The 27,760-nt window shown below is 47.1% G+C and overlaps 9 protein-coding genes across 9 annotated transcripts; 4 read left to right on the top strand and 5 right to left on the bottom strand.

Moving 5' to 3' along the window:
• Window positions 1-957: 957 nt before the first annotated feature.
• On the top strand, window positions 958-2,649 carry PtA15_7A339 (uncharacterized protein; the record flags this gene model as incomplete). The annotated part of the gene is made up of 4 exons (XM_053170936.1): window positions 958-1,051; window positions 1,143-2,117; window positions 2,203-2,500; window positions 2,592-2,649. The coding sequence occupies 4 exons, from the start codon at window positions 958-960 to the stop codon at window positions 2,647-2,649; spliced, it is 1,425 nt and encodes a 474-aa protein (XP_053022168.1).
• A 7,313-nt stretch (window positions 2,650-9,962) lies between these two features.
• PtA15_7A338 (uncharacterized protein) lies at window positions 9,963-10,448 on the bottom strand (the record flags this gene model as incomplete). Its single annotated transcript, XM_053170935.1, has 1 exon — window positions 9,963-10,448. The coding sequence occupies one exon, from the start codon at window positions 10,446-10,448 to the stop codon at window positions 9,963-9,965; it is 486 nt and encodes a 161-aa protein (XP_053022167.1).
• Window positions 10,449-10,998: 550 nt separating this feature from the next.
• Window positions 10,999-12,496, bottom strand: PtA15_7A337 (uncharacterized protein; the record flags this gene model as incomplete). Its single annotated transcript, XM_053170934.1, has 6 exons — window positions 10,999-11,284; window positions 11,360-11,586; window positions 11,656-11,783; window positions 11,846-11,969; window positions 12,047-12,289; window positions 12,377-12,496. The coding sequence occupies 6 exons, from the start codon at window positions 12,494-12,496 to the stop codon at window positions 10,999-11,001; spliced, it is 1,128 nt and encodes a 375-aa protein (XP_053022166.1).
• An 830-nt stretch (window positions 12,497-13,326) lies between these two features.
• On the bottom strand, window positions 13,327-13,807 carry PtA15_7A336 (uncharacterized protein; the record flags this gene model as incomplete). The annotated part of the gene is made up of 3 exons (XM_053170933.1): window positions 13,327-13,395; window positions 13,497-13,586; window positions 13,691-13,807. The coding sequence occupies 3 exons, from the start codon at window positions 13,805-13,807 to the stop codon at window positions 13,327-13,329; spliced, it is 276 nt and encodes a 91-aa protein (XP_053022165.1).
• A 636-nt stretch (window positions 13,808-14,443) lies between these two features.
• On the top strand, window positions 14,444-14,924 carry PtA15_7A335 (uncharacterized protein; the record flags this gene model as incomplete). The annotated part of the gene is made up of 3 exons (XM_053170932.1): window positions 14,444-14,560; window positions 14,665-14,754; window positions 14,856-14,924. 3 exons carry the CDS (start codon window positions 14,444-14,446, stop codon window positions 14,922-14,924), a joined length of 276 nt encoding a protein of 91 aa, XP_053022164.1.
• A 3,854-nt stretch (window positions 14,925-18,778) lies between these two features.
• PtA15_7A334 (uncharacterized protein) lies at window positions 18,779-19,221 on the top strand (the record flags this gene model as incomplete). Its single annotated transcript, XM_053170931.1, has 3 exons — window positions 18,779-18,877; window positions 18,967-19,113; window positions 19,204-19,221. 3 exons carry the CDS (start codon window positions 18,779-18,781, stop codon window positions 19,219-19,221), a joined length of 264 nt encoding a protein of 87 aa, XP_053022163.1.
• Window positions 19,222-19,871: 650 nt separating this feature from the next.
• PtA15_7A333 (uncharacterized protein) lies at window positions 19,872-20,155 on the bottom strand (the record flags this gene model as incomplete). The annotated part of the gene is made up of 3 exons (XM_053170930.1): window positions 19,872-19,894; window positions 19,969-20,006; window positions 20,061-20,155. 3 exons carry the CDS (start codon window positions 20,153-20,155, stop codon window positions 19,872-19,874), a joined length of 156 nt encoding a protein of 51 aa, XP_053022162.1.
• A 55-nt stretch (window positions 20,156-20,210) lies between these two features.
• Window positions 20,211-20,474, bottom strand: PtA15_7A332 (uncharacterized protein; the record flags this gene model as incomplete). Its single annotated transcript, XM_053170929.1, has 1 exon — window positions 20,211-20,474. The coding sequence occupies one exon, from the start codon at window positions 20,472-20,474 to the stop codon at window positions 20,211-20,213; it is 264 nt and encodes an 87-aa protein (XP_053022161.1).
• Window positions 20,475-22,230: 1,756 nt separating this feature from the next.
• PtA15_7A331 (uncharacterized protein) lies at window positions 22,231-22,668 on the top strand (the record flags this gene model as incomplete). Its single annotated transcript, XM_053170928.1, has 2 exons — window positions 22,231-22,341; window positions 22,600-22,668. The coding sequence occupies 2 exons, from the start codon at window positions 22,231-22,233 to the stop codon at window positions 22,666-22,668; spliced, it is 180 nt and encodes a 59-aa protein (XP_053022160.1).
• Between the last annotated feature and the right edge of the window lie 5,092 nt (window positions 22,669-27,760).

The following is a 27,760-nucleotide window of genomic DNA, read 5'->3' as shown; positions in this document are numbered from 1 at the left end:
AAAAGGCAATTTTAAATCTGTACAATTGAAACTTGCATGTAACTTTGAAAAATGTATATTCCAAGTTCTTGGGGTGGAGTACCAGGAAAACTTTAGGGCAGTAGTAGGCAGGTGACATGAACCAACCAAATTTAATCCCTTTTAATTTATTTCTGGTTCAGGTTTTAGTCATTGTAGAAACTGAAAACATTTTACATACATAATTTTTGATGTATTTTAAGTACATATATGATGCTGACATAAGTTTTCATTCCTTTTTAAGAACCCTGACTTATTTTACTGCAATACTGTTGAAAACCACTCCAATAAATTTGGAGTGAAAATCTGTGCACTCCAAAAAAATGAATCATTTCACCTTGGAGAAATTATTTTTGGAGTGGAATTGGGTTTACTCCAAAATTTTTGGAGTGCATTATGGGTACACTCCAAAAAACAGGCTTTTTTGGAGTGTAATTTTGTTCACTCCAACAAAATTTGGAGTAGACTATGGTTCACTCCAATGAAAGTTGGAGTGGACTACTGTTCACTCCATTTTTGGAGTGGATGTAGTAATTTTTTGGTGTGGATTTAGCCTGCCCCTATTTTTAAGAATTTGTCAATAAATGCTTTAGACTTGACTCAAAATTCTATTCTCATCCTATTGTGAACCCCCTCTAAGAGATTGCTGTTGGGGCTTAGTAAATGTGGAAAGAAAGCATGACCCACACAACTATCCATGAGACTTCTGCTAGATTTAGCGGGAGGCCCTAAACCTTGTCTGCTGGTGAAAACTTGATCTCGGTCAAGTTTCACCAGCCAGCAAAATTTAACCTTGCCCTTTAGATTTGCCTTTCAGTTTTTTAGCCCACCGGAAGTTATCCAGTTCTCAATCTCAAGATTAGGTGCTTTTTCAGATGCTTGCTGAGATGGGCGTTGAGTGCGCGCTGCGCGCGCTTTGAATATTTAGCGAGCACAGCAATGGGAGGCAACAAGCACCACATTCCGGATACCGACCACATGGAAATCCATTGGAAGCTCACAGAGCTGTGGTCAAGAATACACGACCTGTGTGGTAAGCTCGAAATCATATTGTTCCAAAACAAACTAAAAACCTTCTAATAATGGCACCCCCAGCTGATGGCCAACATCAAAACTTTTTGTAGATTTGAAGCAGTGCGACCCGTCGATCCAATTCCAGCTGAAATCCGTATGCCAATCACTGCTGAATCAATCCCAGGATGGAAACTCTCTGGAGAGATTAGGACGAGTTAGCGAAGAAGCGGTAGCCACGGCAGAAGCGCTGTTGATTTTGTCGGATGAAAAGCTGTCGTCGTATGTTTACAAGGAGGTTCCGACGCATTGGAGACAGCTCTATACGGACTCCATCCTGCTTAAAGTAAGCACAATCTTCGCGCATCGAGGCTCAGGAAATGGCAACGATGCAATCGATTGGATGGAGATGATCAGACTGTTGGACATGGCCTTGATCATTTCTGGCGCGCCCGGAAGAGGTCGTCGTGCCGCCATCTTCTTCCTGATCGGATCGATCCAAACAGATTGTATCAAACCATCTGGAGACCCTCAAGAAGCGGACGTGCGGCCCGAAAAAAGGCGAAAAACCTCCGAAGGGTCGAATCCAGTCTCTACACCGATCGTGATCAATCCCATGCCCACATTTATCATCGCTCCAAGCACTGAAGCCTTCGTTAAATCTACTCACAACTCCCCATTCGTGATCAAAGGATACTGCAAAGACTGGAAGGCATTGTCGACTAACCGCTGGCAAAGTATTGACTACTTGAAAGCCGTCGCTGGTCCCGGCAGAGTGGTTCCAGTGGAAGTGGGGAAGACGTACGCCGAGGAAGATTGGAGTCAGACAATCATGTCATGGGGGGATTTCTTGAATCAATTGAATGACTGCGATCCCGATCGATTGGTCTACCTCGCACAATATAACGTGTTCAATCAGTTCCCCCAGTTGAAAGACGATATCGAACTTCCTGAATACGTATACTGTGATCTGCCACCGCACGATCGGCCGAGACCCGATGTAGAGGATGGAGTGATTTTGAATGTCTGGTTGGGCCCAGCTGGGACTGTCAGCCCGGCGCATGTTGATCCTTACTACAACTGCTATGGTATCCCATTTATCACATCATTATTCTAGACACATATCAGACAGAAATGTGGGCTGAACCTGACTGGCTCAAAAGGTATGAACAGCTCAAATTGCCGGCCGCAAGTACGTCTGGGTAGCCGATCGCAAGTTCACGACTGAGATGTACCCCTATGGTACTCCTACTGGCGACCAAGATTCCGACCACCTGGAAGAAGCTCAAGATAGAGACACCCTTCAAGCAAACTATATGACAAACACTTCCCAAGTCGATGTGTTTGGCTCGGTTGAGAAAGATCGTCTGGGAGAATTCCGGCACCGCTTTCCACACTTCGTGGATAAGGTCATGCCCGAGGCCCTCCAAATTATTCTCGACGAAGGGGATATGCTAGTGATGCCACCCGGGTAAGTCTCTCGACCTCTGGCTAAAACTCGTTATTTTTGTATTGTCCCTCTGATCTTCTGTGCTTCTTATGTGCTCTTTTTCTCTCGGCAGATGGTGGCATAGTATGAAAAGTCTAACGCCTTCTATCAATCTCTCGATGTGGTTCTGATCACTTCATGACTATTATTGATCTTTTGATTCCGGTGGAAGAACTGACTTGCTCTAGTAAATTGCAATAACGAAATATATGTTTACGCAGCTTGAAATACTTTATCTATTTACTGTAAATGCAAGAGCAGCTCTGACATCTTCGTTTCGGTGTGTTTTTGATGCGAGGCTGACGAAACCTGGCAAATTTATACAATCAGTCCTCGGGCTAAGGTGTTCTCATCGCACAATAATGTGTGCCGGCAAAACTTGGGGTGCAAGAACGAAGGCCTGACTCTCACTTTACAAACGTCAAATACAGAGCTTCGTTTGAGTTACATCGAATTTTTGAGACACAAAGTGTAGACACATAAAAGCACACAAAACACGCAACCGCGACGGACTCAGTTACAAATGGCGCTGCTCTAAGTCGAGCCGAGGTGGCTGATGCAACCTCGCTGCATCGAGGCTAGCCCGGTCAAGCAGGGTCAGGCCGGCGACAGTGAGTTTCATTGAGCGGACGTGCTTGGGAATCGTCCACACACGCTCTGTGATGATTTTTATGAGTGACATGGAGACGTTTCAAGTTCACGGAAGCCTATGTGTTTGGGCATGATAAGTTTGCCAGCCAATGGATGTGACCGCGGATTCCCTTCATTTTTTCCAGCAAAATGTTATTCCAACTTCTGGCTGTAGCTATATGGCTCATGTCAGTTCATGGGAGCTTGGAAATGGAACCACACAGGACACTCAAACGAGTTAGGGAGAAATATAAGCTCTGCGGTAGGAGCTTCTTCATGGATTCGTCATATTGCGCTCAATTTTATTATGCAAACTGACCATTGCTTCCCCACCTCACAATAAATATCCGCAGCAATTCCGCAAGTCCGTCATCTCGATAAAGATCAGACCAGAGCAACTCGAGTATGTCGAAGACCTTCGGAGGATACTGTGGATCACTCAATCCAAGCATCCCGCTTGCAACGCTTCACATTACGGGACGCCCCAAGTCAGTCTGTCACCAAGGAAACGCGTTAGTTGTCCATTCACTGCCTGGTAATAAAAGATTCTGAAAACAATTTTGAGGCTGAAAGTGATCCACTTTTTCAGGTCTGGAGATAGGACAAAATTGGAACAATGGTGACTATTTTTTTTCTTTTTAAATTTTGGAATCAACACACTGATATGGTAATCTATTAATTCACGGAATTGGCACTAGCACAAACCCAGAATGAACAAGAACAAGATCTTTGGTCAAAGTATTTAAAACAAGGGTATCTCCCAAAGCGGCCTTTCACCAAGAACCAACATTAGTTCTGTAACTACTAGTGCGGTTCAACTTTGGGACTTATCTGATGCTCCTGTACAGGTGTGGATATTAAAAAAAAATGGAAAGGAAATTCAGGTAAGTAAATCATTTTCTTTGGGTGAACTACAATTTATCATTGGGATAACATTCTTGTTTTTTTTTTAAAAAAAAAAAAAAACTTCCAGCCAAGTTGATGTTGTTCCACAATGATTCAAAAGAGCTCACAAAACACTGGGATTGGCTTACAAGAATAATACGGCACTTAACAGGAAAAAACTTATTTCTCAAAGGCAATCACTTTTATTGAAGAATCTAAAGAAAAAATAAATTTTTTCAAGCAGTTGAGACTTTTTGAACTTGGGGGAATTGTAATACCAAATGCAGAATTGGAGCATGTGGCAGCTCTCCTCAAAGAACACCAAGACAGTGGATTGGAAAAATGGCTAGAAGGTTTCCCCATTGATTTTGTGCACCAAATTGCTAAAAGTACATGGAGATCATCAGCACTTTCATATGTGTAAGAAATCAAGAATCTCATTGGTTGTTATAAACTGGATTATAATCAATTGAAAAGAAAATTAAGGCCATCTAAATTGCAGGAGCAGATTATTTTACTTTATGCATTCAAAATTATTGATTTCCTCTTCAAGAATGGTTTCATCAATGAGGCAGACTTGCATGATCTTTTTGAAGATGATGATATCCTCAAGAAGGCAATTTTTTCAGCACTCAGAAATCTCCATAATGAAGCAGGATTCACAATGTATGATTTGTTCATTTTTGATGATCATGTCAAAAAAGATTGGCTATGGCCATTTGGTTTTGAGTTTTTCAGAAGTGAGTCTTTGTGGTTTATGTGCACAATGAAAATGAAGAAGTTTTCTTCCTAATTATGAATTATTTGTACCTAACCAACAGAAATCAACAAAGAAGAGTTAGAAAGATTCATTCTGGAGGGAAAGATAGCCAATATAACTTTCTATGGTAACCAATATAGCAAATTTCAAAATTCTGCAGAATGGGAGGCCATTTTGAGTTCACTTTCAAGCAACAAATATATCAACAAGCTTCAAGAATCAATCCATTCTGGATTTCACATTGATTCAAGAATCAAGGATGATCAAGAATTTGGGGAAGATGTCAAGAACCTGATGAATCTCCTCATAATAGCTCTTGACTTATCAACATCATATTACAGTCATAAAACCATCAAAAACCAGTTCATCATCACTATTTGTGATCTCTTGGATTTCATTGAAAAAAAGTTATGTCCTGGAATAATGAGTAGAATTTCAAAGGAGTTAGAATTTAACCCCAGATATTTCAAGGAGACAATTGATTTGATATTGAAATTTTCAAGATTTTCTAGCTCATTCATGGTAGCTGGAAAATTGAAATATTCCAATACCAGTACAAAGCAACTCCTCAACAATCACTTAGTTGATCTTGAGCCCTTCTGGGAGTATTACAGAGCCAGATTAGAAAGTATGCATTCAGACTTTATGGAAAATTACTCAGAAACCCTGGATCAAAATCATGCTTTGTCAAAGAAATTAGAAGGGGAGTTCAATTGGGTAATCTCTTTAAATTTCCCAGTTAAGATTTTGGATTTAAAACCTGAAAGTCTTCCTTCTAATGGGATTCTTCCCTATGAATACAACTCTAAAAATTTTTGGTCAAGTGTGGCAAAAGCAGAGGCCCGGCGTTATAGGTTGATAAGGAATAAGCATAATTCATTTTTCATATACTGATCTTATAAGAAAACCATGTGGGAAATATAGATTTTCTTCCTCCCCACACATTTCTCATATTCATCAAACATACTTTCCCCTTTTCACCTTCAAGCCCCATGTTCTCCACACATTCAAACTTAAATGAGGTTCTCATAGTGAACTTTCTATCTATAATATATTTATTACCTTCAATTACATGTTTAAATTCTTCTTTGATTTCTATTCTGAGCTAAAATGATTATGATGAGAAACAACCCCCAGGAATTCACAAAAAAACTCCAAACAAAAGCCTTTACCATGTGGACCTGTAGCCTCAGGTAAAATACTAGGTTGGTTCTGTAAGAATACAGACCTAGCTGACAAGCACCACTCTCATCAAGTGAGGTGGCTGCCAGTGCCGTGATCTGAATCAGCTGTGGCGCATGGTAAGAAAAGCAACCCATGTCCGCAGTCCAAGGACCCACAAGGCTGGAAAAATCATAGAATCCCTTGCATGAATTCAGGTACAGCAATTGAGAGCCAAAAGACCAGACCTGTGGAGAATCCTGGTCAGCAGTTGTTACTGGAGAGGAAATTAGACAACACCAAAGTAGATTACAATTTTTTTAATCTAGTAGCTGAATATTCAATGCTAACACTCGGCCCAAACCCAGCAGACTCTGCTCTCAAGGAGATGGGTAAATTGTGTTTTGTCGGCGGGGGGGGGAGGGGAAATTATATCAGGTTTTTTGGGTACTTGAGATGCACCTCTTGGCTAGAAAACCATAAGACGATCAGCGCAACATGGCCGGCTGATAGAAAGGAGACGGAAGGACGTCATAGGTATCGCTGGCAAGTTATTGGGAGAGCTCCTCGCCATGTCTCTTGAGGCGTTCCCGCTTGACCTGCTCAGCGACGGCGACGGCCTGCTTCAATGTCTGGGGCAAGGGGCGCCGAGGGCGCATGGACCCACAGGTAGGAAGAGGAACGGGGGTCCTCAAGCAACTTGTGGCCTTGGGCTAGGACAGATGTTAGGCTGTTCTTGGCCACTCGGGTTTTGAATTGGCTTTTTGACACAGTGACAAAAAAACGTCAGATCAGTCTCGAGTAGGAACGTGTTGAGTTCCCTAACTAATTGGACACCGAAGGCTCCTGCAAACCTTCTACAAATTCCCTAACGCAGTCTGATGAACATACTTGGTCAAGATATCCTTCATCGAGCCCGGTCAAGCAGGTTCAAGCCAGCAACAGCGAGTTTCATTCTGTGGATGTGCTTGGGAATCGTCCACACACTCTGTGTCACTGATGTGGAGTAGTGGGGACATTTTTCTAGTTCGAGGAAGCCTGGTGCAAATGGATGTGACCTCAGACTCCCTTCATTTTTTCCTGTAGAATGTTATTCCAACTTCTGTCTGTAGCCACATGGCTCATCTCAGTTCCTTGGAGCTTGGCAATGGAACCACACAGGACGCTCAAAAGAGTTAGGGAGGAATATAAACTCTGCGGTAAGATTCTTTGCTTCATGGATTGCCTCACCATCATATAACTGATTGCGCCCTACTTATGATGGCAACGTTGACCATTGCTTCCCCACCTCACAAAAAAATCCACAGCAATTCCACACGTCCGAGATCTTTATAAAGATCAGATCAAAGCAACTAAAGTATATCAAATACTTTCAGATAATCCTTTAAATGACCCTCTCCAAGCATCTCGCTCGCAAGACGTAAGATTAAGGCATGCCCTAAGTCAGCCTGTGACCAAGAAACCACGTTAGTTTTCCATTTAGCGCCTCATAATGATACCTTAAGAATGGAATTATGAGGCTGAAATTCATCCAATTTTTTAGGTGTGGATATAGGAAAAGAATGGAAAGATGGTGACTAAACTTTTGTAATCTTGAAATCAATGCACTTTGGTAATCTATTACTTTCTGAACTTGGCTCTAGGACTGCCCAGAAATGAACAACAACAAGATTTGTGGCCCAAGTACTTAAAACAAGGTTATCTCCCCCAGCAGCCGTTCACCAAGGAACAACGTTAGCTCTGTATTCAACTAATAGCGTAGGCCAACTTGCATACTGAATCTGGTGCTCCTCTCTAGGTTTGGAGATTAGGGAAAAATGGAGAGAAAATGAAGGCAAGTCAATTCATTTCTTTGTCTGAACTGAATTTTATAATTAGGTTAACAGTCTCTGATGATTTGTTCATTCATTTGACACTTTCAGACAAGTTGATGTTGTTTCACAATGATTCAAAAGAGCTCACAAAACATTTTGATTGGTTTGAACATATAATAAAACATCTGCAAGAAGAGGAAAAGAATCATTTTTCAAAAGCAATCACTTTTATTGAAGAATCTAAACAAAAAATTGGTGTTTTTAAACAGTTGAGACTTTTTGAGCTTGGGGGAATAAACACACCAAATTCAGATTTTGAACATCTGGCAGCTCTCCTCAAAGAAAATCAAGACAGTGGATTAGAAAAATTGCTAGAAGGTTTTCCCATTGATTTTTTTCACCAAATTGCTAAAAGCACATGGAGATCATCAGCAATTTCATATGTGGAAGAAATCAAGGATCTAATTTTCTCTTATAAACTGGATTACAATCAATTGAAATCAAGATTAGGGCCATCTGAATTTCAAGAGCACAGCATTCTGGTTTATGCATTCAAGATTGTTGATTTCCTCTTCAAAAATGGTTTCATCAACAAGGAAAATTTGCAGGATCTTTTCAAGGATGATGAAATCCTTAAGAAGGCTGTATTTTCAGGGCTCAGAAATTTATATACCGAAATAGGAATATATGATATATTGTCTTTTGATGATCATATCACACAAGATTGGCTATGGCCATTTGGATTTGAGTTTTTCAGAAGTGAGTTTGAGTTTATCTTTGCAATGAAAATAAGGAAATTTTCTTATTATCAGTAGTTTTGTAAATCCCCAACAGATATGAAAAAAAAGGAATTAGAAAGGTTCAGGTTGGAGGTCAACATAGCACATATAATTTTTTGTGGTAATCAACATAATGAATTTCAACATTTTCCAGAATGGGAGGCCATTGTGAATTCATTGTCAAGCAAAAAATATGCAGAAAAGCTTCAAGAGTTACATAAATTGACCTATTTGGAAAATATCACTGAATTGCCCATTGATTCAGCAATACTATTACAGGATGATAAAGAATTTGGGGAAGATACAAAGAAAATCATGAATCTCCTCACAAAAATTATTGACTCAAAGATATTGCCAGGCATTCATGAAGTCCATAGAAAGCAGTTCATTTTCACTATTTGTGATCTCTTGGATTTTGTTGAAACAAAATTATGTCCTGGAATAATAAGTAGAATTTCAAATGATGTAGACTTTGAGCCCAGACATTTCAAGGAGATGTCAGATGTAATAGTGAAACATGCAAGAGTTTACACTTCATTCAACCTAGCCCAAACTCTGAGATATTCTAAGACCAGTACAAAGCAGCTCCTCAATAACAATTTAGTTGATGTTGGGCCCTTCTGGGAATATAACAGAGAAAGATTGGAACATCTGGATTCAGATTTTATGAAGCATTATCTAGATATCATGGTCACAAACTATGCTTTGTCAAATAAATTAGAATGCCATTTCAATAGTGTCCTCTCTTGGGATTTTGCAGATAAGGTTTTGGAATTGAAACCAGATGACCTTCCTTCTAATGCAATTCTTCCCTATGATTACAGCTCTATAAAATTCAAGTTGCGTATGGCAGCAGCAGAATTCCGGCGTTATTGGCAATGAGAATGAAGAGTCTTAATTTTTCACATCCTGGTCAGAATTCCAGATTGTTTCCCTCAAATCACATCGTCTTCACACTTCTCTCATGAGACCATCTCAACACACTAGTAGCCTTCAAATTTCAACTTTTCCATCGTTTTCTGAGTGACCTTTCTATCAACAGTCAAGTCATTATTGACCATCTTAATGCTTCTTTGATTTCCGTTCTAAGCTACAGTTTTTATTATCCATCGATCGTGTCCAATGCTCCTCTTCTATAGATTAATAAAAACAACCCCCAGGAATCACACAATCAAACCTCAAACCAAAGCCGCTGACGTGTAGAGAAAAGTCCCACCTCGCACATTTTCATGCTTGAGGGGGGGGGGGTCAGCCAGGAGCCAACTCCGCCTAAGTCAATGCGCAAGGAAGAGTGTGATACATTCCATGATATTAGGAAGGCTTTCATGTACTGCTGATGTACGGAATCAGCAATCATGGAACCTTGATGAAACCCAGGCGTGCCCCCACTGGCAAGCCTATATGTGATGTCGGGATTAGAGAGGAAGCGATATGAATTCGAGGACATGACAAGGATGTCCATAGCGCCAAGAAACCGAGAACAGAGTAGCCACGAAAGCGGGAGAGTTTTGCGCCGCAGGAGCCTCTCCAGCGGTCCCAGGTCCTCGCGGCGGCGGCATGGAGGACCCAGCCCCAGGTGCTGGAGCGTTTGCGGGCGAAGAGGACAGGAGGAGACGCCGGGGGATTGCCGAAGGTTCTGGGCGCGAGTATTTTGAGCGTCGACGGGCCGGGTCGGGGACGGTGGCAGGGCAAGCAGCGGAATAGGCGTCGCAGCAGGAGGCGAGGACGATGTCGAAGAAGCTGAGACGGCGGAGCCGTCGGCGCGCCTTTCCAGCTGCTTGGCTGCTCGCCCGCCGGGGACCGTCGGCCGGGGAGATGCTCCTCGGGACACTGCTCCGCCTGCTGGCTTCCGCCGTACCACGACCGCTGCTGCTACTCATGCGCAAACTCGTCTGGCTCATTGCGAGTCTTCATTGCTTCGTCGGCGAGAGTATCTCACGTCTCTGGCAAAGAGATCCAGTACTTCTGCCTTCGTGGTCGGGGCCGGTTGATCTGCGAGCGGTCGCCGGCCTTGCGCAGAGTGCTGGTCCTTCTCGCTTGCCTCGTCTTGGTCTTGGGCTCGTGGCTCTAGTCTAGCCCCATCTCTTGCCCCACTTCTTCTGGCTATTCTTCAAGGCCATAAGAGCTGATGTACTGGTGCTGGTGATAGATACTCGATCTGGATGAGAAACTGGCGATGGGGTGAACCCAATAAAAAACAGTACATGTATACACAGACCAATCATACCAAATGCAGCAAATAATACACACGCACGAATTGCAAGGGGGAAAAAACGGATAGAGGACAAATAAACCCAGCAGAATAGATGCATGAATACACAGATGGAATCGGGAATGATGAGAAGAAGAGAGGGGAAAATGATGTCAGTCAGATTAGTCCGTGATATGAACGTTTGTATATGGACAATGGAAGATAATTTAGGCCCGCGTGTATGGAGGAAGGAAGATAAGTTAGGTCCGTCGATGGACGCCGGTCATGAACCGCGAAGGCGACGAATGGTGGGGCGAGGAAGCAGAAGCGGAAGAAGCAAAAGAAGATGTTCGTGCGTGTTCTTTTGGCGGGACCCGGGGCTTGTGCAGATAGGCGGCAGCTTTGGCGGCCTTCTTGTTGGTCTTGGAAGGCGTGGCCGACTTGGGCAGGAGTTCGTCGAGGGGCGTCCGAGAGAGATAGACTTTCAGATCGGAAGGTTTGGAAGCGTTTGACGAGGCGGGGAGCCGTCCGGTAGACATTTCTTGGCTAAAAAACAAGGCGCATGGGTTTTAGCCGAGTTGCGGGATGATGGGAAAAGGAGGGGGAAGAGCAGGGACGGACGTCATGATGTCGTCGACAAGGTATTGGTAGAGCTCCTCGCCGTGTCTCTTGAGCCGGTCCCGCTTGATCTGCTCGGCGATCGCGACCGCCTGCTTGAATGTCTTGGGCGAGGGCGCATGGACCGAGAGGTAGAGGAAGAGCGGGTCCTCGAATAGCTTGTGGCCTTGGGCTACCAGCTCAGACTCAGACGTCGAGCTGTTCTCGACCACACGGAGCTCGTTAGCTTCCTGTCACAGGGCCCAATAAAAGTCAGATCGATCTCCGGGTGATCGGAGTATGCTCTTATTTGCACTGACGATCGGACCGTGATTGGTGGCTGTCGGGATTTGTGTCTGTGAGAGAGACGGTGAGACTGATGAGGGCTCCGGGTCGACGAGCGCTTCCGTGAAGCCCAGGAGAGCGAGGATGATCGTAAACTCGAGCCCTGCTGAAGAGCACCATCAACAGTCTGCTTGAAGAGGAGAGCACGAGACGAGGCTTGCTTACCGCGTGGGTCGTGCAGGTTCTCGATCCGTCGGATGTTGAAGTCGAGGAATTGGCACGAGGGCGGGGCGGTCGATGAGCCAGGGCGATAGATGGCACACGGGTAATCAGGGTCCGGTTTCCGACTCTACACACACATATGTACAGGAAGAAAAGGAAGCGATGAGCAAGCGGGCGGGGGAAGGATGGATGAGCAGGACATGCCATCCAGCAGGTGTATCCACGCTTGCTGCCAGACATCCCGACGATGTCCTTGCGCCAACAGAACTTGAGCCGGCCGTCGAAGAAGAAGGTCCATTCGAAGTGGATGTAGCCCGAGTTCTTCAGCTCCACCGTCGCTGAGGGGTTGGCGAGCGAGATGAGCTTCAGCTTGGACGACAGCGGCTGGAAGACGCCCAGCGGGGCCAGGGTGGCCGCATGGTATAGCTCCGTCCGCGTCTCGCTGCCCTGTGCCACCGCCCAGACAGAAATTAGCAAATCTCTCGTTCATGGTGTTGGTTTGGGTTTGTTTTCTGCTGCATAACTGGTACGTACTTCGGGCACCCGGAGACGGAAGTAGACGGGCTCGCCGGTGGATTCCTGGATCAGGAACAGCTTATCGGGCTCGTTTGTCGACCGCACGAAGTTGAGCGTGTACAGGTTGACGTCCAGCATCCCAGACGACGGCGACTGTTGCTGGTGCTATGGGAAATGAGTGTCACGCTCGGATGCTGATCGGGACTCGTGCCGGAGCGTTGGAGGAAGGCGGGCCGGGGCTGGGCCGAGCATGGTGTTTCGGCCTCCGCTGGGAGCGCACTGCGGGGCTGAGGTCTCCCGCGAGCTTGTCTTGGCACTTTCCTCCGGGGCGGTGTCTCGGGACAGCCCGGGCCCCGCGACATAGCTCCCCGGCGCCGGGAAAGCGCTCAAAGGTGTCCCCCGTGTTAGAGTTGGATATACACTTAGGTGAAAACTGGGTTCTATCTTCTATGTACTTCATCATATGTACATAGTTCATAACCTAGTCGGTGACAGGTATCAACCTTAACTGTCACCGACGCGCACCTACAGTTCCGGTCCTCGCGTGCCCGGGATCCTCTCTCTTTCCTCACCGAGATTGGAGACCCGGGATCGACACGCGAGAGCTGACCCACCGCCGGACTGTATCGTGCAGGTTAGTCAGCTTAGTTAGCAATGCAAAACCGAGATTGGAGACCCGGGATCGACACGCAAGAGCTGACCCACCGCCGGACTGTATCATGCAGTTTCCGTGCCTTTTATACCCCGCAAAGCTGCGGGTGCTACTGCTATCGCCGGGCCAAATGTGACCTGAGGAAAAATGGATAAATAACTCGTTTTGATAAAACAACTTTACAACTTCTTTGTTCTGGACAAATCCTGGGAAACATAAGAATGTAAACAGATAAGTAGGAAAATTTGTGGCACATTGTGGATAGCTGTACATTGACAGGAACGCTCTCATGGAGGCTGCTAGGGATCGCATTGTTCTAAGGGGTAGGGGTGGCGCCGCCCGTTTTGTCCTCGGAGCAGGCGAGCTGATTGATGGCATGGGGTTTCTGCAAGAGAGCAGTTCTGGTCAGTAAGAGATTTTTCAAGGATGGAACTGAAGACATGAAAGGCAGTGCCTGGCCTTCCGGGGAGGATTGGGAGGGCTTACCTCAGACGCATTAGTACTACTGTTATCTCTTTGCTTTTTAGGAGACGGCTTTTGCTCATCGCACGCAAGCTGATTCACGGCATGGGGTTTCTGCAAAAGAGTAGTTCTAGTCAGCAACAGATTTCAAAGAGGGAAAAAGAGAGATGAACGGCAACGCCTAGCCTGCTATGTATTGAAGAGTGAAGAGGGCTTACATCGGGGGGGCCGTCACCAAATGCGGTGGTGCTCGCAGGAGCTGGGGCGGCCGAAGCAAGTCCAGCAAGTGCCGAGATGACCAAGAGGAAAGCAAACAAGGTCTTTTGGGCCGGCATGTCGATTTCGTTTGTGTTTGATGATAACAGGTGGTCGCGTCGCAAGGCTGGCGAGGTTGGCTGAGTGTTTGTCGGATGTGATGCTGATGGCAAGTGAGCGGAGGGAGCTGCAAACCACCAGGGAAGGTCCTGATTTTATACCTTCTCGACTGCTCTGTTCGGCTCACGAGGCAAGGTGCCCCCTCCTCGCCGGCGCTCAGGTGTTCTCATCTTGGCCTTAGCGTGGTGATCCGCTGGTTGGTTGATCTGCTGTAGATTTGCTTTGGGAGCAGCAATAATTTGGATGCTATCACAGGATGCTACGATTGTGTATAGGTAACAGGTCGATGGCGTAGTCATCCGCGATGGTAAGTAAATACCTGCCGGTCTCCAAAACCAAATCAACAGCAGATCAACCAACCAGCGGATCACCACGCTAAGGCCAAGATGAGAACACCTGAGCGCCGGCGAGGAGGGGGCACCTTGCCTCGTGAGCCGAACAGAGCAGTCGAGAAGGTATAAAATCAGGACCTTCCCTGGTGGTTTGCAGCTCCCTCCGCTCACTTGCCATCAGCATCACATCCGACAAACACTCAGCCAACCTCGCCAGCCTTGCGACGCGACCACCTGTTATCATCAAACACAAACGAAATCGACATGCCGGCCCAAAAGACCTTGTTTGCTTTCCTCTTGGTCATCTCGGCACTTGCTGGACTTGCTTCGGCCGCCCCAGCTCCTGCGAGCACCACCGCATTTGGTGACGGCCCCCCCGATGTAAGCCCTCTTCACTCTTCAATACATAGCAGGCTAGGCGTTGCCGTTCATCTCTCTTTTTCCCTCTTTGAAATCTGTTGCTGACTAGAACTACTCTTTTGCAGAAACCCCATGCCGTGAATCAGCTTGCGTGCGATGAGCAAAAGCTGTCTCCTAAAAAGCAAAGAGATAACAGTAGTACTAATGCGTCTGAGGTAAGCCCTCCCAATCCTCCCCGGAAGGCCAGGCACTGCCTTTCATGTCTTCAGTTCCATCCTTGAAAAATCTCTTACTGACCAGAACTGCTCTCTTGCAGAAACCCCATGCCATCAATCAGCTCGCCTGCTCCGAGGACAAAGCGGGTGGCGCCACCCCTACCCCTTAGAACAATGTGATCCCTAGCAGCCTCCATGAGAGCGTTCCTGTCAGATGCCATGATTGAGTCTCAGAAACAGTCATGATTCTCATGTAAAGTTGTCCACGATGTACCAATTTTTTTTTTCTTTTTTATCTTTATACCTCTTTATGTTTCTCAAGATTTGTCCGGAATGAAGAAGCTGTAAATGTTTTCAGCGCAAATGAGTGATCTATTCTTCCTCAGAGGAGACCTCTTCTTTACTAGAGTTGCTCAAGGCCCCTTGAGAGAGACATCAAATGCGTGCGAGTGCAATTCACGAGTTGAACTTGGAGGCTACTAAGAGAGCGAGCACCATCAAACTGAAAATTATAATTCCAATCGACGGTCTCATCCAATCTTCAGATATTCTGCTTTCCCAACGCTTTCCAATCAATCTCCGGATCTTTCTCTAGTCATCTCTTCATTACAGCTGTGTGCTCAGACCGACAGTCTTCAATCTTACAACTCGGACAGCTTCCTTCCCATGATTTGGCAGATTTTGTTCATCTGTGCACTCATACACGCCGGGGGTACTTCCTGGCAAGCAGGTTTGTGGATCCGACAAGGAGCTGTTGATCCGTGGAACCGACGAGGATCAGCTCGGTAAGTGCTCGGTAAGCTTGTCGGTTCCACAGATCATCATTTTCCCTGTGGAACCAACGGGTTTGTCACTTTTCCCCATCGGTTCCACAAAGCACACTCCTGTAACTTGTGGAGACCACGTTGGCTTGTTGCTCACGTCGGTTCCACCACCACAACTTTTTTTTTCACTTCCAACCAGGACTAGCTCAGGCTGGTCCTGAAGTGTTGAAAGTTCGAGAAAATAAGTAATTGAAAGGAAGAAAAAAAAACTTTGATGGAAAATTGACTCGCAAACGGCTTCCTGAGTGGGCATAATACTTTTGAGCAAGTGGGTACTTCACTATCTGGAATAGCGTACACTACGGGCAAATAGGTGTCGTTGCGGCCCGCAGCGTCACCTGACGTTGCATTTGGGGTCGCGGCCGCAGTGACTGCGCTTACTTGCACAGTCACGCGGGCCTGCAACGACAGGGTGACGCTGCATGCCGGAGCAACAGCTACATGCCTGTAGTGGTAGCTGCTAAGCAACGCTGCTGGCTTTGCCCTGGTACGCAGCTGGGTTCGAATCCCAGCAGCATCATTTTGATGGTGCAGGTCTTTTTTCACCAGCTTGGTACCGTGTTCCACGTGGATTTCACGGCGGGTGGAATCGGTATCCTTGGATGATCATCACAAGGAGCCCCCGTGATCCATTTGGTGGAGAACACGTGAACGTGTGGACCAGCAGCCACTGGTCCAACCTCGCGCAGGGGCACTACGGGGAATCCACGAGGATTCCTCGAGATATCCTCGTCGAAGGACTCCCCGGGTGTAGAGATTTGTTCGACGTGCAAATTGATTTATTCAATTATGGTATTCAAAATTGCATATGCCACTGTTTACATAAAATCACAAAGCCCATTTTGGCTGGGAGATGTCAACGTGCATAAAACTTAAAGTGACATCTCCCAGCCAAAATTGCAGTTTATGATTTTATGTAAAAAAATCTTATGTAATTTTGAATACACGGCCGGCGCTGTTTGACGCCCAAAGTACGGCAGTTTTGCTGTCCTCGCGCTTCAGTTTGACCCCGCGGGGAATGATGATGTGAGTACGGGGCGCACGTTTTCCGCAAACAACCCAGCATGCGGACAGCTTACCACCCAGTGTCATTACGGTCCGACTGCTGGCCATCCAGCGGAACGTTGACTGGTTTGGTCATCACATTGGGTGCTCTGACGCTATCTAGACAGCCAACAGTAACCCATAACTCTGTCAGATGACCAACACTGTGCGGTCATTGGAGTGGTACACAGGCACACGGTAGGCAATCCAGTGGTTTGACCAAGCCTTGCCCATTGTGCAAACCTCTCAAGATACAGAGCCGGGGTGTAGTGCATTACTCTAAGGTTTTTGAACGGCTGCTGAGACACACTCTTGATTGCTCACAATTGCTTACTTGGCTGAGACTTCATTATATTCTAATTTTTAGCTGGGGACTTATTTATTTAAATACAAGCTATTTGAGGATCAGATCAATGGTACATAGTCATTAGAGAAACAAATAGAGATTGTCTGATGGGACAGAACAGATGAGCTGGACTCAATGTACAAGTGGTTCAACCTTGAAACGAGGATTGAAAGCCCTGATCGGGCTTGGGAGGAGAGCAAACACAATCAAGAAGGGATTGATAATGAAGAATGTATGAGGTGGAGGGGGGAGGGGATTAGAGCAAGGCACGATTGAGGGGAGAGGATGAGAGCGAGATGAGATGGAGGGCAAGGCGAGGGTATGAGAGGGGGATCGGATGGAGGCAAGAGGATGGAGGCGAGAGGATAGAGGCGAGAGGATAGAGGCGAGAGGATGGAGGCGAGAAGATGGAGGCGAGAAGATGGAGGCGAGAAGATGGAGGCGAGAGGATGGAGGCGAGATCATTGATGGGAGACCGAGAGGGACAGGGAGGGGAGGAGAGGCGAAGGACTTTATATGTTGTATTCTAAAACAGATGACGTCACATCTGCTACACTCACGGGCATGGTTGCTTGCCCTTCATTGATGGGGTGAGTTTTTGCTTGCGGTTCTCTAACTTATTGCCCCAAGGGGTTATTCAATGGGACCATGGGGTTGTGAAAGTTTGACCAAATCAGTCTGCCAATGTCACCGAGCTGGACATGAGGTCTGCAATGAGGCACAGTGAGGCACTCACTGATGACTGCAACAGAGATGACTGAAGTATATCGGTTCCAAGGACCACTTCAACTGTTTGGTGGCCTTGGCGGTAAGCACACCGTACTATCATCTCTTACGAAGCTGGGCCACCGACCAAGGCCGGCAAATAGGCAGCATGCCGCCGACCCCTCAACCTCGCCGGTTGGCGTGCTGTGGTTTCAAGTCAGAGAGCTGTTTTTCTGGCCTGGCCGACTCTTTGACCCAATGCGAGTTCGCAGATCGCGCCGGCCGTGTACCATAAATGACCTTTTGAGTGTTGTATATAATTCATAGCCCAGATAGAAACAAACACACGATACACGGGCAGAAAGGACATCAGAGCTGGACCCCGCAGCTGTTGACCATCCTCCTGGAAGGTTGCGGGGTCCAGCGACTGGGTGCCAATATCTACCCAATCTTAGCAAGACGGCAAAAAAAGGTCAACAGATGGGCATGCCGTCATTAACGTACGCGGTATGCCTTGTTTTCCCGGCCAGAGCCCACAATGCGAGACTATCTTGGATGCCGGCGGCCCTTGTCAACAGGTGAGCCGTACCGATCAGACAAGTCGCTCGACTTACTGCCTCGGCTTGTTACCACCACAGGACATGGTCAACAGACCTCAAAGCCAACCTGTTGACACAGCGGACTTTGGAGTTGAAGTTAGACCCTGCGACCTCGCCTTGCGGACCCACCCGGCAATCCCGGTGGGACAAGCAGTCGAAGACGGTGGCCGGGACAATTTTTTTTGCTTTTTACATGGGAGCCGGGTGGATAAGGGTTTTCTGAATTGCAAATCACGTCCGACATCTGCAACCTCTTACTCAGATATGGATCCTGCTGCACGTGAGTTGACGTGACGTAGGCTACATACATATGTAGCTTTCCCAGAGGAGACCTCAGAAAAAAAGATCTGGTCTGCCCTGGTCTGCCGTCCTTCCGAGAAAGGGCTGTATAAAAGCAAGGGCTATCAGCTCCCAACACCAGCACCCCACCAACACTCAGCCAGCAACTCCAGTATTGCGACGTTCCCATCCCTTATCAACAAACAAACAAACAAACGGAAATCGACATGCCGGCCCAAAAGACCTTGTTTGCTTTCATCTTGGTTGTCTCGGCGCTGGCCGGACTGGCATCCTCTTCCCCTGTTCCTACGAGCGCCACCGGCACGGTAAGCCATTTGCTTCTCGGTCCCCCACCGATTGCCCTGGGGTTTGGAGGAGAAGCGAGCAGTACGTTGATTCTTGCCTCCCACTCCAGACGGCCGCTTCGTTTGAGAACAATCTTGGAGCGACAGGAGCTGTTTTAAAAAGGAGGTTGAATTGGAGCTGCAATAATCGGAATGTACTATGCGAAGGCGGCGGGCACCCTCCAAAAAAGCGAAGTGAAAACAATGGTTCTGTCGAGGTAATCCCTCCCATTTTTTGCTTAGTGCTGACATCCATGTCTCTCATCTCTCATTCAAATTCGAGACTGACCAGTAGGACATTCGTGCAGGAAACCTCCAAGGCGTGAAGCAACTCGCCTGCAGAGTCTGCCTGCAGCGACGAAGCTGAAACTGACAGACAATCCTGCCACTGGTTGTAACACTCCGATTCCCGTCCCTGCCCCCTAGCCCAATTCAGCCCTTAACAGCCTCCGAGAGTGTTCCTGTTAAATTCAAAAATCCAGGCTCCCAAACAATCACTTTCTTATCTGCAGTCGTCTACGATGTGCTGCAAATTTTCTTCTCTATGTTATTCTTGATTGTCTGGAATGATGAAGTTGTAAAATGATAAGTTATCTATTTTTCCTTCAGATGATGTTTCTTCCTTCCTTGAATGGCTGAGGGCCCGCGGGCCCAGAGAGAGAGACACAAACAAGTATCATGAGTGCACACTGCAAACGATCGGTAAGACGGTTCTTGAGGGGCCCAGCGATGGCCATCACACTGGTTTATTTGTCTCAATTGACAGTCGCATTGAATCCCAACCAGTAACAATGACTGTCTTTTTTTGCTTTTCAACCGCTTGATGTTCGATCTCCTAATCTTCCCCAAATTACTTTCCTCATCAGAATGTGTACAGCTATCTCTATAGTGATGGTCTGGAGAACGATGAGCAGGGCGCGGAGTATGCTGGTGATTGGAGAAGAAATGGACCTCGGTATTGATCCATCCAGGCACTTCATATGTACTGAGTATTAGCCACTGAGCAACAAAAAGAGAAGATATGTCAGTGAGATTTCCTCGTTCAAAGAGAGAGTGAAGGAAGCGGGGCCTACCTTGACCGAGACCTTTGAGCCAGCCAGGATCGGCCTGACTAGTGCCCCAATCAATAGATATAGCTTGAGTGAGCGGTATAGGCTTGATCTACTGGATCCGGTCGGCGCGGACTTTCCAGCTGACCTGGCCGGCGGGGATGTTAGGATCGCCGGTGAGTTTGACGAAGGAGAACATGTCGGTTTCCATTATGATGTGGCCGAACTAGGGGCCATGGCCTGCCATGGCTGCCGTAGCAGCCGACCTAGAGGGATTGATGGGTCGATGAGCGGATAGTATTCGATGGACCAGACCGGGAAGTACATGAATGGACGACCCGCGCTATTCGTCGTATGCGTCCGCTCGCTGTGTCAGACGTTCGAGATGCGTACATACCCTGCTGACCAGCGCCGCCTTGGAATTGGATCCGGGCGTCGTTCTTGACCGTGGGTGTGGCTTCGACTTGGGAGGCGAGTGTGTGCGAACGGAACTCGGCGGCGTCCACTGGGAGGCTGTCGAGGGTGGCCATCCTCGGATGGTGGTGATGGGACACAGCAAAACAGCCCCTGACATAACTTCACTCAGCCCGGGTCACTTTCCAAAGTCCGTATATTTCATCCCGCAGAAAAATATTTAAAACGTGACCGCTCGAGCCGGTACTGTAGCCCCACCACATCGGACTTGGATTACTCGATGGGAAGCGGTGTAATTACGAGTAGATGTCCTCTGATGTCCTCACTGGATCCATGACATCCTTGCTGGACACTAGGGGGCTTCAAAATTGATCCAGGAAGCGTTCCAGGTCCAAACTCCAGGAAAACCAAAACACAGCCAAAAAATAATTCCTGGAGGTTCTACATTGAGACCCCCAGAAAGAGGAACTTCCTGCATTTGAACCCAGGAGAACAAGACCTGGAAATGATTATCAGTTTTAACATGTTTTGTCCCATGCCTTTGGGGTCCCCAAAGGACCAGCTCCTTCCCCCCCACGCAACCACAAGTTGATCTGACCTCATCGGACTTTCTCGTACATTTTTTTTTTTCATCAGCAGTTTCAAATTAGCTCAAACTGCAACAATTCCGACTACTCTAATTGCTGTCGACCGGGAGGGACTTTCCCTGTCGACAGCCATATAAGGCAGTTGACCGGGCGAAGTCCCTCCCGGATGACTGCTTGATATGGCTGTCGGCCGGGAGGGACTCCTCCTGGTCAACTCTTGTATGTATGTGGTTGTCGACCGGGAGGTACTGCTCCTGGTCGACTGCCTTATATGGCTGTCAACCTTGAGGTACTGCTCCCGGTCGACTGCCTTATATGGCTGTCGACCGGGAGGTACTGTACTACTGCTCCAGTCCCTCCCGGATGACTGCTCGATATGGCTGTCAACCGGGAGGGACTCCTCCCGGTTCCTCCCGGTCAACTCTTGTATGTATGTTGTTGTCGACCGGGAGGTACTGCTCCCGGTCAACTGCCTTATATGGCTGTCGACCGGGAGGGACTCCTCCCGGTCGGCTCTTGTATGTATGTGGTTGTCGACCGGGAGGTACTGCTCCCGGCCAACTGCCTTATATGGCTGTCGACCGGGAGGGACTCCTCTAGGTTGAGTCTCGACTGCTTGATATTACTGTTGAGCGGGAGGTATTTTCTAGCATGGCGGGCGGTGTACAAAAATTCGCTCGAAGTTAGTGTGAGGTGGTGGGAAAGATGATATAGGGGTGTCGAAAAAAAAGGCGGGGGTCCGGGGTTTGAGAAGAAAGGTGGGATTTATCCTCTTTTGTCCTCTTTTAATTTCCTGATTTCCTGGATGTCCTGGAAGGGCATAGGAAGAAGGAGATCAGGTCCGCAGGAAGCGTTCCAGGTCGCTCATTTTTCCTGGAAACTCCGACCTGGAACGCTTCCTGGATCAATTTTGAAACCCCCTACTACATATGCCATGGATCTGTTATAAGTGACTGTGTGTGTGGCCTGGGTTGCATTCAAATCGTTGCTCCCGGTCTCAAAACTACCAACATAGGATGTACATAGATCAACCAACCAGCGGATCACCACGCCAAGATAAGCAAGGGTCAGCTGAGAACATATGAGAAGCGGCGGGAGGATCAATGCCAGGCACTTTTGCTCTTGAGTCGAACGGAGTAGTCGAAAAGGTTTAAAAGCCTTCCCGGGCCGTTTGGAGATTCCTCAGCTCACTCAGCCATCAGCATCACATCCAACACACACTCAGCCAGCCCGTCCAGCTTTGCGTCATTACCGCCTGTTATCACCGGCCACAAACGAACTCGGCATGCCAGCCCGGGAGACCTTGTTTGCTTTCATCTTAGTTGTTTCGGCGCTTGCCGGACTTGCGTCGGCCGCCCCATCTTCCGCGCCTCCACCGTACCAGGGTCCCCCTCACGTATGCCTTCTCGACCCTTTGACAATACATAGCAGGCTAAGAGTTGCCGTTCATGTCTCCATGTCTCACTGAAATCCGAGACTGACCAGAAGTACTCTATTTTCAGAAACCCAATGCCGTGAATCAGTAGCCATCTCCCAAAAAGTGAAGAGATAATAGTAGTACTAATGCATCTGAGGTAAGCCCTCACAAGCCTCCCAGGAAGGCTATGTTCCCGCCTTGAAAAATCTGTTACTGACCAGAACTCCTCTTATGCAGAAACCCCATGCCGTCAATCAGCTCGCCTGCTCCGAGGACAAAACAGGCGGCACCACCCTTGCCTCTTAGAAAAATATGATCTCTAGCAGCCTCCAAGAGAGTGTTTCTATCAGATGCCAAAATCAAGTCTCAAAAACAGTCACCAATTCTTATGTACAGTTGCCCACAATGTACCACAATTTTTCCTATTTATCTTTTTATCTCTTTATGTTTCTCATGATGTGTCTAGAATGGAGAAGAAGTTGTAACATCTTTACAGCACAACTTCAAGCTGTCTATTTCTCCTTCAGATGATGTCTCTTCTCTCGTGGAGTTGCTCAAGGCATCTCAAGGCCCCCAAGGAAAAGAAAATGAGTGAGAGTGTGATTAACAGATTGGAGGGTACATGAGGGCACCAGAGAGGGGCATCAAACCAGAACTTGCTTGTAGTCTATCTAACCAACACCCTCATCCAATGTTAAGCAGGAGTTCAACACCCGGCTTCTCCTGCTTTTCCAACACTTGTCAATCAATCTGACAAGTAAATAATCCTTATCTGTAGCGGCCGTTTTGTGCATACAGACAACACCTTGTGCCATTTGCAATATGGGAAGACAACTTCTCAAGGCCGCTGTGCCGCGCAGCACCTGTATGTGAAGTCCAGACCCAAGACAAACCACCAACTCTGTCCAATTTTAAACCCGCAGGCCCTTAATTCACTGTTGAACTCAGCCTTCCTATGTACTTGCTTCTAGTGCCACTTCAGCCGCTTGTATATGTAGACCAAGGAAATTCAAGAGGAGCTGGGCATAAATCAAGTGGAGTTATACTTAATCTACAATATTTCTTTCTATCTGTTTTTCATGGTTGTCTTTTCTTTTTCATCTAGGATTCTGATTTTCCATTATCTCCTATAAAAAATTTCCCATGTCTATTTTTGAGTTGTAGTTGGGAGTATCACATCAGAAGGTACATCATGATCTCATTCTCTTATATCATGTTACCTTCCTTCCTTTTCTCTCATTTCTCTATTTTTTTTAGTTATCTACTACTATTAGAATTTGGTATGAACTGCAATAAAGTGTTGATCTCACATTATTACACAATCTTCAGACATTCTGCTACTCAACTCTTGATTGCATGTGTACTACTATAGCTGTGTGCCTACACCATGGGTTGTGGTGGATGTCAATTGGACACCCTTATGGACACATCCACAAATGTCCAGCTCTTGTGCTGCAGAAAGTGTCCAGTGGACACAACTCTGCATGTGTGAATCCAGATTTTAAGCAGAGAGTTTTAATAGTTTCACTCATGTTCACTCTTACTCAAACTGAACACATTAGACACATATGTACTTATGATTATACAAGATATTGTTTCCCAATATATCTTGTTGTCAGGCGCGGTGATGCCAAGAGTACTAGTACTCCTCTAGCTACACCGGTGACTGTGCACGGTGCGGTGGAGCGCGCGGCAAAAGCGCGATAAAAGTGCAAAATAACTTATAAAGTTATTTTTAATATACCCAAAAAAGGGGTTTAACGGAGGGGCCAGGAGCGCCTGGGGTGGTTAAGTGCCCTCCGGAAGGTCTTACAGGGCCTGCGCACAATATGCGCAGGGGTGGTGTGACCTGTGACGTCTGGGGCCCAGCTAAGGGGGTATTTCGAACCTGCAAGACGTTCCCAGGAGATGGTGGGGGATATATATCCCGATAGAGAAAGAAAAAACAGTGGACTTACTCTGAGAGGAAGTCCACGATAAAAAAACAACGAATGACTCTGAGGAACCGAGATCGCAGGACGGTCAGGCTGGCGGACAAGTCGGGTAGACGAGGGCGAGGCTGGCGGTACGGCGAAATGGTTTGTATGAATCTGGGGAGGCTTCTACTCGCTCAGAAGCCTCCCTTTATATATTCTTGAGGCGACCGGTGGGGTCGCCTTTATATTTTCAAATTCCTCGCGGCTCTTCAGCCGCGGGAAAGACTTGTTCGGACAGGAGAGGTCTAGCGTTCTATTACTCGCATCTCTCCTGTCCTTGTTAATCAACTGCGAGTAGAGTTCTTCCTTGGTCCGAGGGAGAGTTCTACTCTATGTATTGCGTTCAATTAGTTCTTCTTTGACCGGGGGAGAAGCAGTAGTTTACTTCTTTGCTCTTCTCCTCCGGCCGTTTCCAATCGTTCAGTTCTTCTGATTCTCTTTAGAACAAGAGAACAGGAGAGTATCTGACACTTGTTCTCTTGGCTTGAGAACATTTTCGCTTTTTGTTCTCTTGTCATGAGAACGAGCTTTACTTCATGGTTTTTATTCCTTCTCCGGCCGATACCTGCGGCCGGAGTTTGTGCACTCTCTCCTCGATTCTATCAATCGTTCGAGGGGAGGTTTATTGCATATTCTTATGCGCGGCGCTCTGCGCCGCACTCAATGCTCACCTGTCGTAGTCGCTAAGGCTGGATGAGTATAGCGACTACTTGGCGCTCTGCGCCGCAAATAGTATGTGCAGTTTTTAGTAACATAGAAAAATTAGGCAGCTGGGCTCTACCTTATTATAGTAGCCCGGCTGACACTTGTACTCCCATTCAACTGGAACTCTTCTCTTCTTCTTCTTCAAGCTGGTCTTCCCTTGAGGTTTCTCTTCTTCATGTTTTCCTCTCATTCCTTTGAAATAACCATGCATTTCATAGAAATTCAGGCCTCTGGCCCTCCGCTCCACTGACCTCCTCAGTGAAGGACTCACATTCCTTACAAGGGTGTCCATTGGATACTCTGGAACTGTTTCCTAGATATTCTCAAGAGTATCTGCTGGCAAAATATAAGGCCCACCTGGTCTCACCTGGGGCATGGGACAGAGGGTGGGAGAAGTCTTCATTTGGGGAAAGGACAGGCAGAGTTGAAACTGGAAATACATGACACCCATAGATCAGAGACAGCAGCTTAATTCAACTTTCAAAGCATGCAAGCAGGCAACATTAAATCAAATAGGTTGCTTGTGCAGTAACTGCATAAGTGACATTTTTATTTCCATTTCACCTGCTTGCATGCTGTGTTGACTATAGACTAATTCCTTGGTGACCACCATACCAAAATAAAATATGGGCCACCAAATGTACACCAACAACACCAGGGGGCAATGGTGATTAGAATTGCAGGTCAAAAATCCAACCACAAGCTGAACTCCGAGTTGAGTTTTTAACCAACAAACCCCCAGGGTAATATCCTTTTGAAAATCCAGCCAGAGTGTCTGATTGAATAAATTAATTGGCCTGGACCAATGGGTGGCTGTTCTTGGTGTCCATGAGACACTCTCAATCAAGAGTGTCCAATGGATGCCTTTTTTTGGTGTCCATTGGACACATCAGCCATAGTTTCCAATGGATGATGACTCTTTGAGCTCCTCAAGATGTCCAGTGCAAACTTGCTCAAGAGTGTCTGCTGGATGGTGTTTTCTGATGTTCAAATGACATTTTAAGAATCACTTTGAAGATTTTGGAAGATTCCAAGCAATTCTCAGCACACATGGAATCCGCTGGATGCTACCCGGACATCCTGCAGACACTTTTCAGTTCAAAAAGTGCATGGGATGATATCCCTACACCACAGGTCGTCGTGGATGTCAAAAACGGTGGGCCGCTACGCTACACTACGCTACAGGGCCACTTAGCGTTAGCGTAGCGGCAAAAAGCGCCCACCCATTTTGAGTAGCGTTAGTGTGCTGTTAGCGCCGCTACGCTGCGCTACGTTTCAGCGGCGCTAACAGCGCGCCAATTGTTTGTTAGGGTTAGCGCGCCGCTACAGTCACTACGCTACGCTACGCTACGCTACGCTACGCTGCGCTGCGCTACAGCGCTTTTAGTGGAAAAAAAGGCCTTTTTTTCAGCTAAAAGCACTGTGGCGCACCGTAGCGCGCGCTCTTTTGCGCCCTGCGTGTGTAGCGTTAGCGCAATTGCGCGCATCTGCGCTAACACTACGCTAACAGCTAAATTAGCTGCGCACCCTCTGCGCGTAGCGTTAGCGCAGAGAAGGCGCAATTCCGCTAACGCTATGCTAAAATTTAGCAGAATTCCGCTACACTACGCCACGCTAACACTACGGTTAGCGTAGCTGGCCCACCGTTGATGTCAATGGCACATACTTTTGGAAGTTTCCCTGGAAATCCAGCTCATGTGGGACAGGAAGTGTATGCTGGAAATTAATCTACATGAACAATACAGAATTTTTTCCAATTTAAAATCAGCCAGATGGTCTCCGAGCTTCTGCTGGATGGTATGTGTCCATTGGAAAAATGCAACCATCCTTTGATTGCAAAAATGTCAGCCCAGCTGGCACAGCCAAACCAGATCCCTGCCCCCTCTGGGGCAGGGATCTGGTTGCCATGGACTGGATAGTGACACAAGGGGATTGGGGTAGGGTAGAAGCAGGGCATAGACATATGGGGAGGTGAGTGGAGTTTGGGGGGTCTGCGAGTCAAACACACAACCTCTGGAGGAGTGAGTGTCTACCAGCTAAGTCATAAAGAATAGATACTTCTGGAACACAAACTGTACACTAACACACTGGAAACTTGTGCCCAGATGTATTTTGGACACTCACTGGGCCAAAGCTGAAGGCAATGTGCACACATAGCCCTGTTAGGTACAAGCCAGAGTTTACAATGGACAGTGGTTTTTGATGTCCACCGGACACTCTCAACCAACAGTGTCCAGTGGAAGGCTTTGTTTGGTGTGAGTGTCCATTGGACACTATGGGGGACACCAATTCCCCAAAGTCCAGCTTGCAAAGAGGTATGTCTCTTGGCGAGCTGGCCAAAGTCCAGCTTGCCAAGAGGTATGTCTCTTGGCGAGCTGGTCAAAGTACAGCTCGCCTAGATGGATAAACACCTCTCGGTGGACTGGGATTTGACCAGCTGACCAGGAAGAACACCCTCGGCAAGATGGTGTAAAGATTCAGCTTGCCAGGAGGTGTGTATTCCTCTCGGCAAGCTGGACTTTGACCAGCTCGCCAAGAGACATACCCCTTGGCAAGATGGATTTCTCGCCGAGAGGTGTAGATTTCTCTCGGCAAGCTTGTCAAAGTCCAGCTCTCCGGGAGGGATGCATTCCTCCCGGCGAGCTGGTACAAATCCATCTCACCAAGAGGTGTGAATTTCTCTCGTCAAGATGGTCAAAGTCGGGCTCGCCGGGTGA

This window comes from Puccinia triticina, chromosome 7A, assembly GCF_026914185.1.
Source record: "Puccinia triticina chromosome 7A, complete sequence".
NCBI classification, from domain to species: Eukaryota; Fungi; Basidiomycota; class Pucciniomycetes; order Pucciniales; family Pucciniaceae; genus Puccinia; species Puccinia triticina.
Note: the sequence above shows the minus strand (reverse complement) of the source record. Positions and strands in the feature narration are given on the sequence as shown.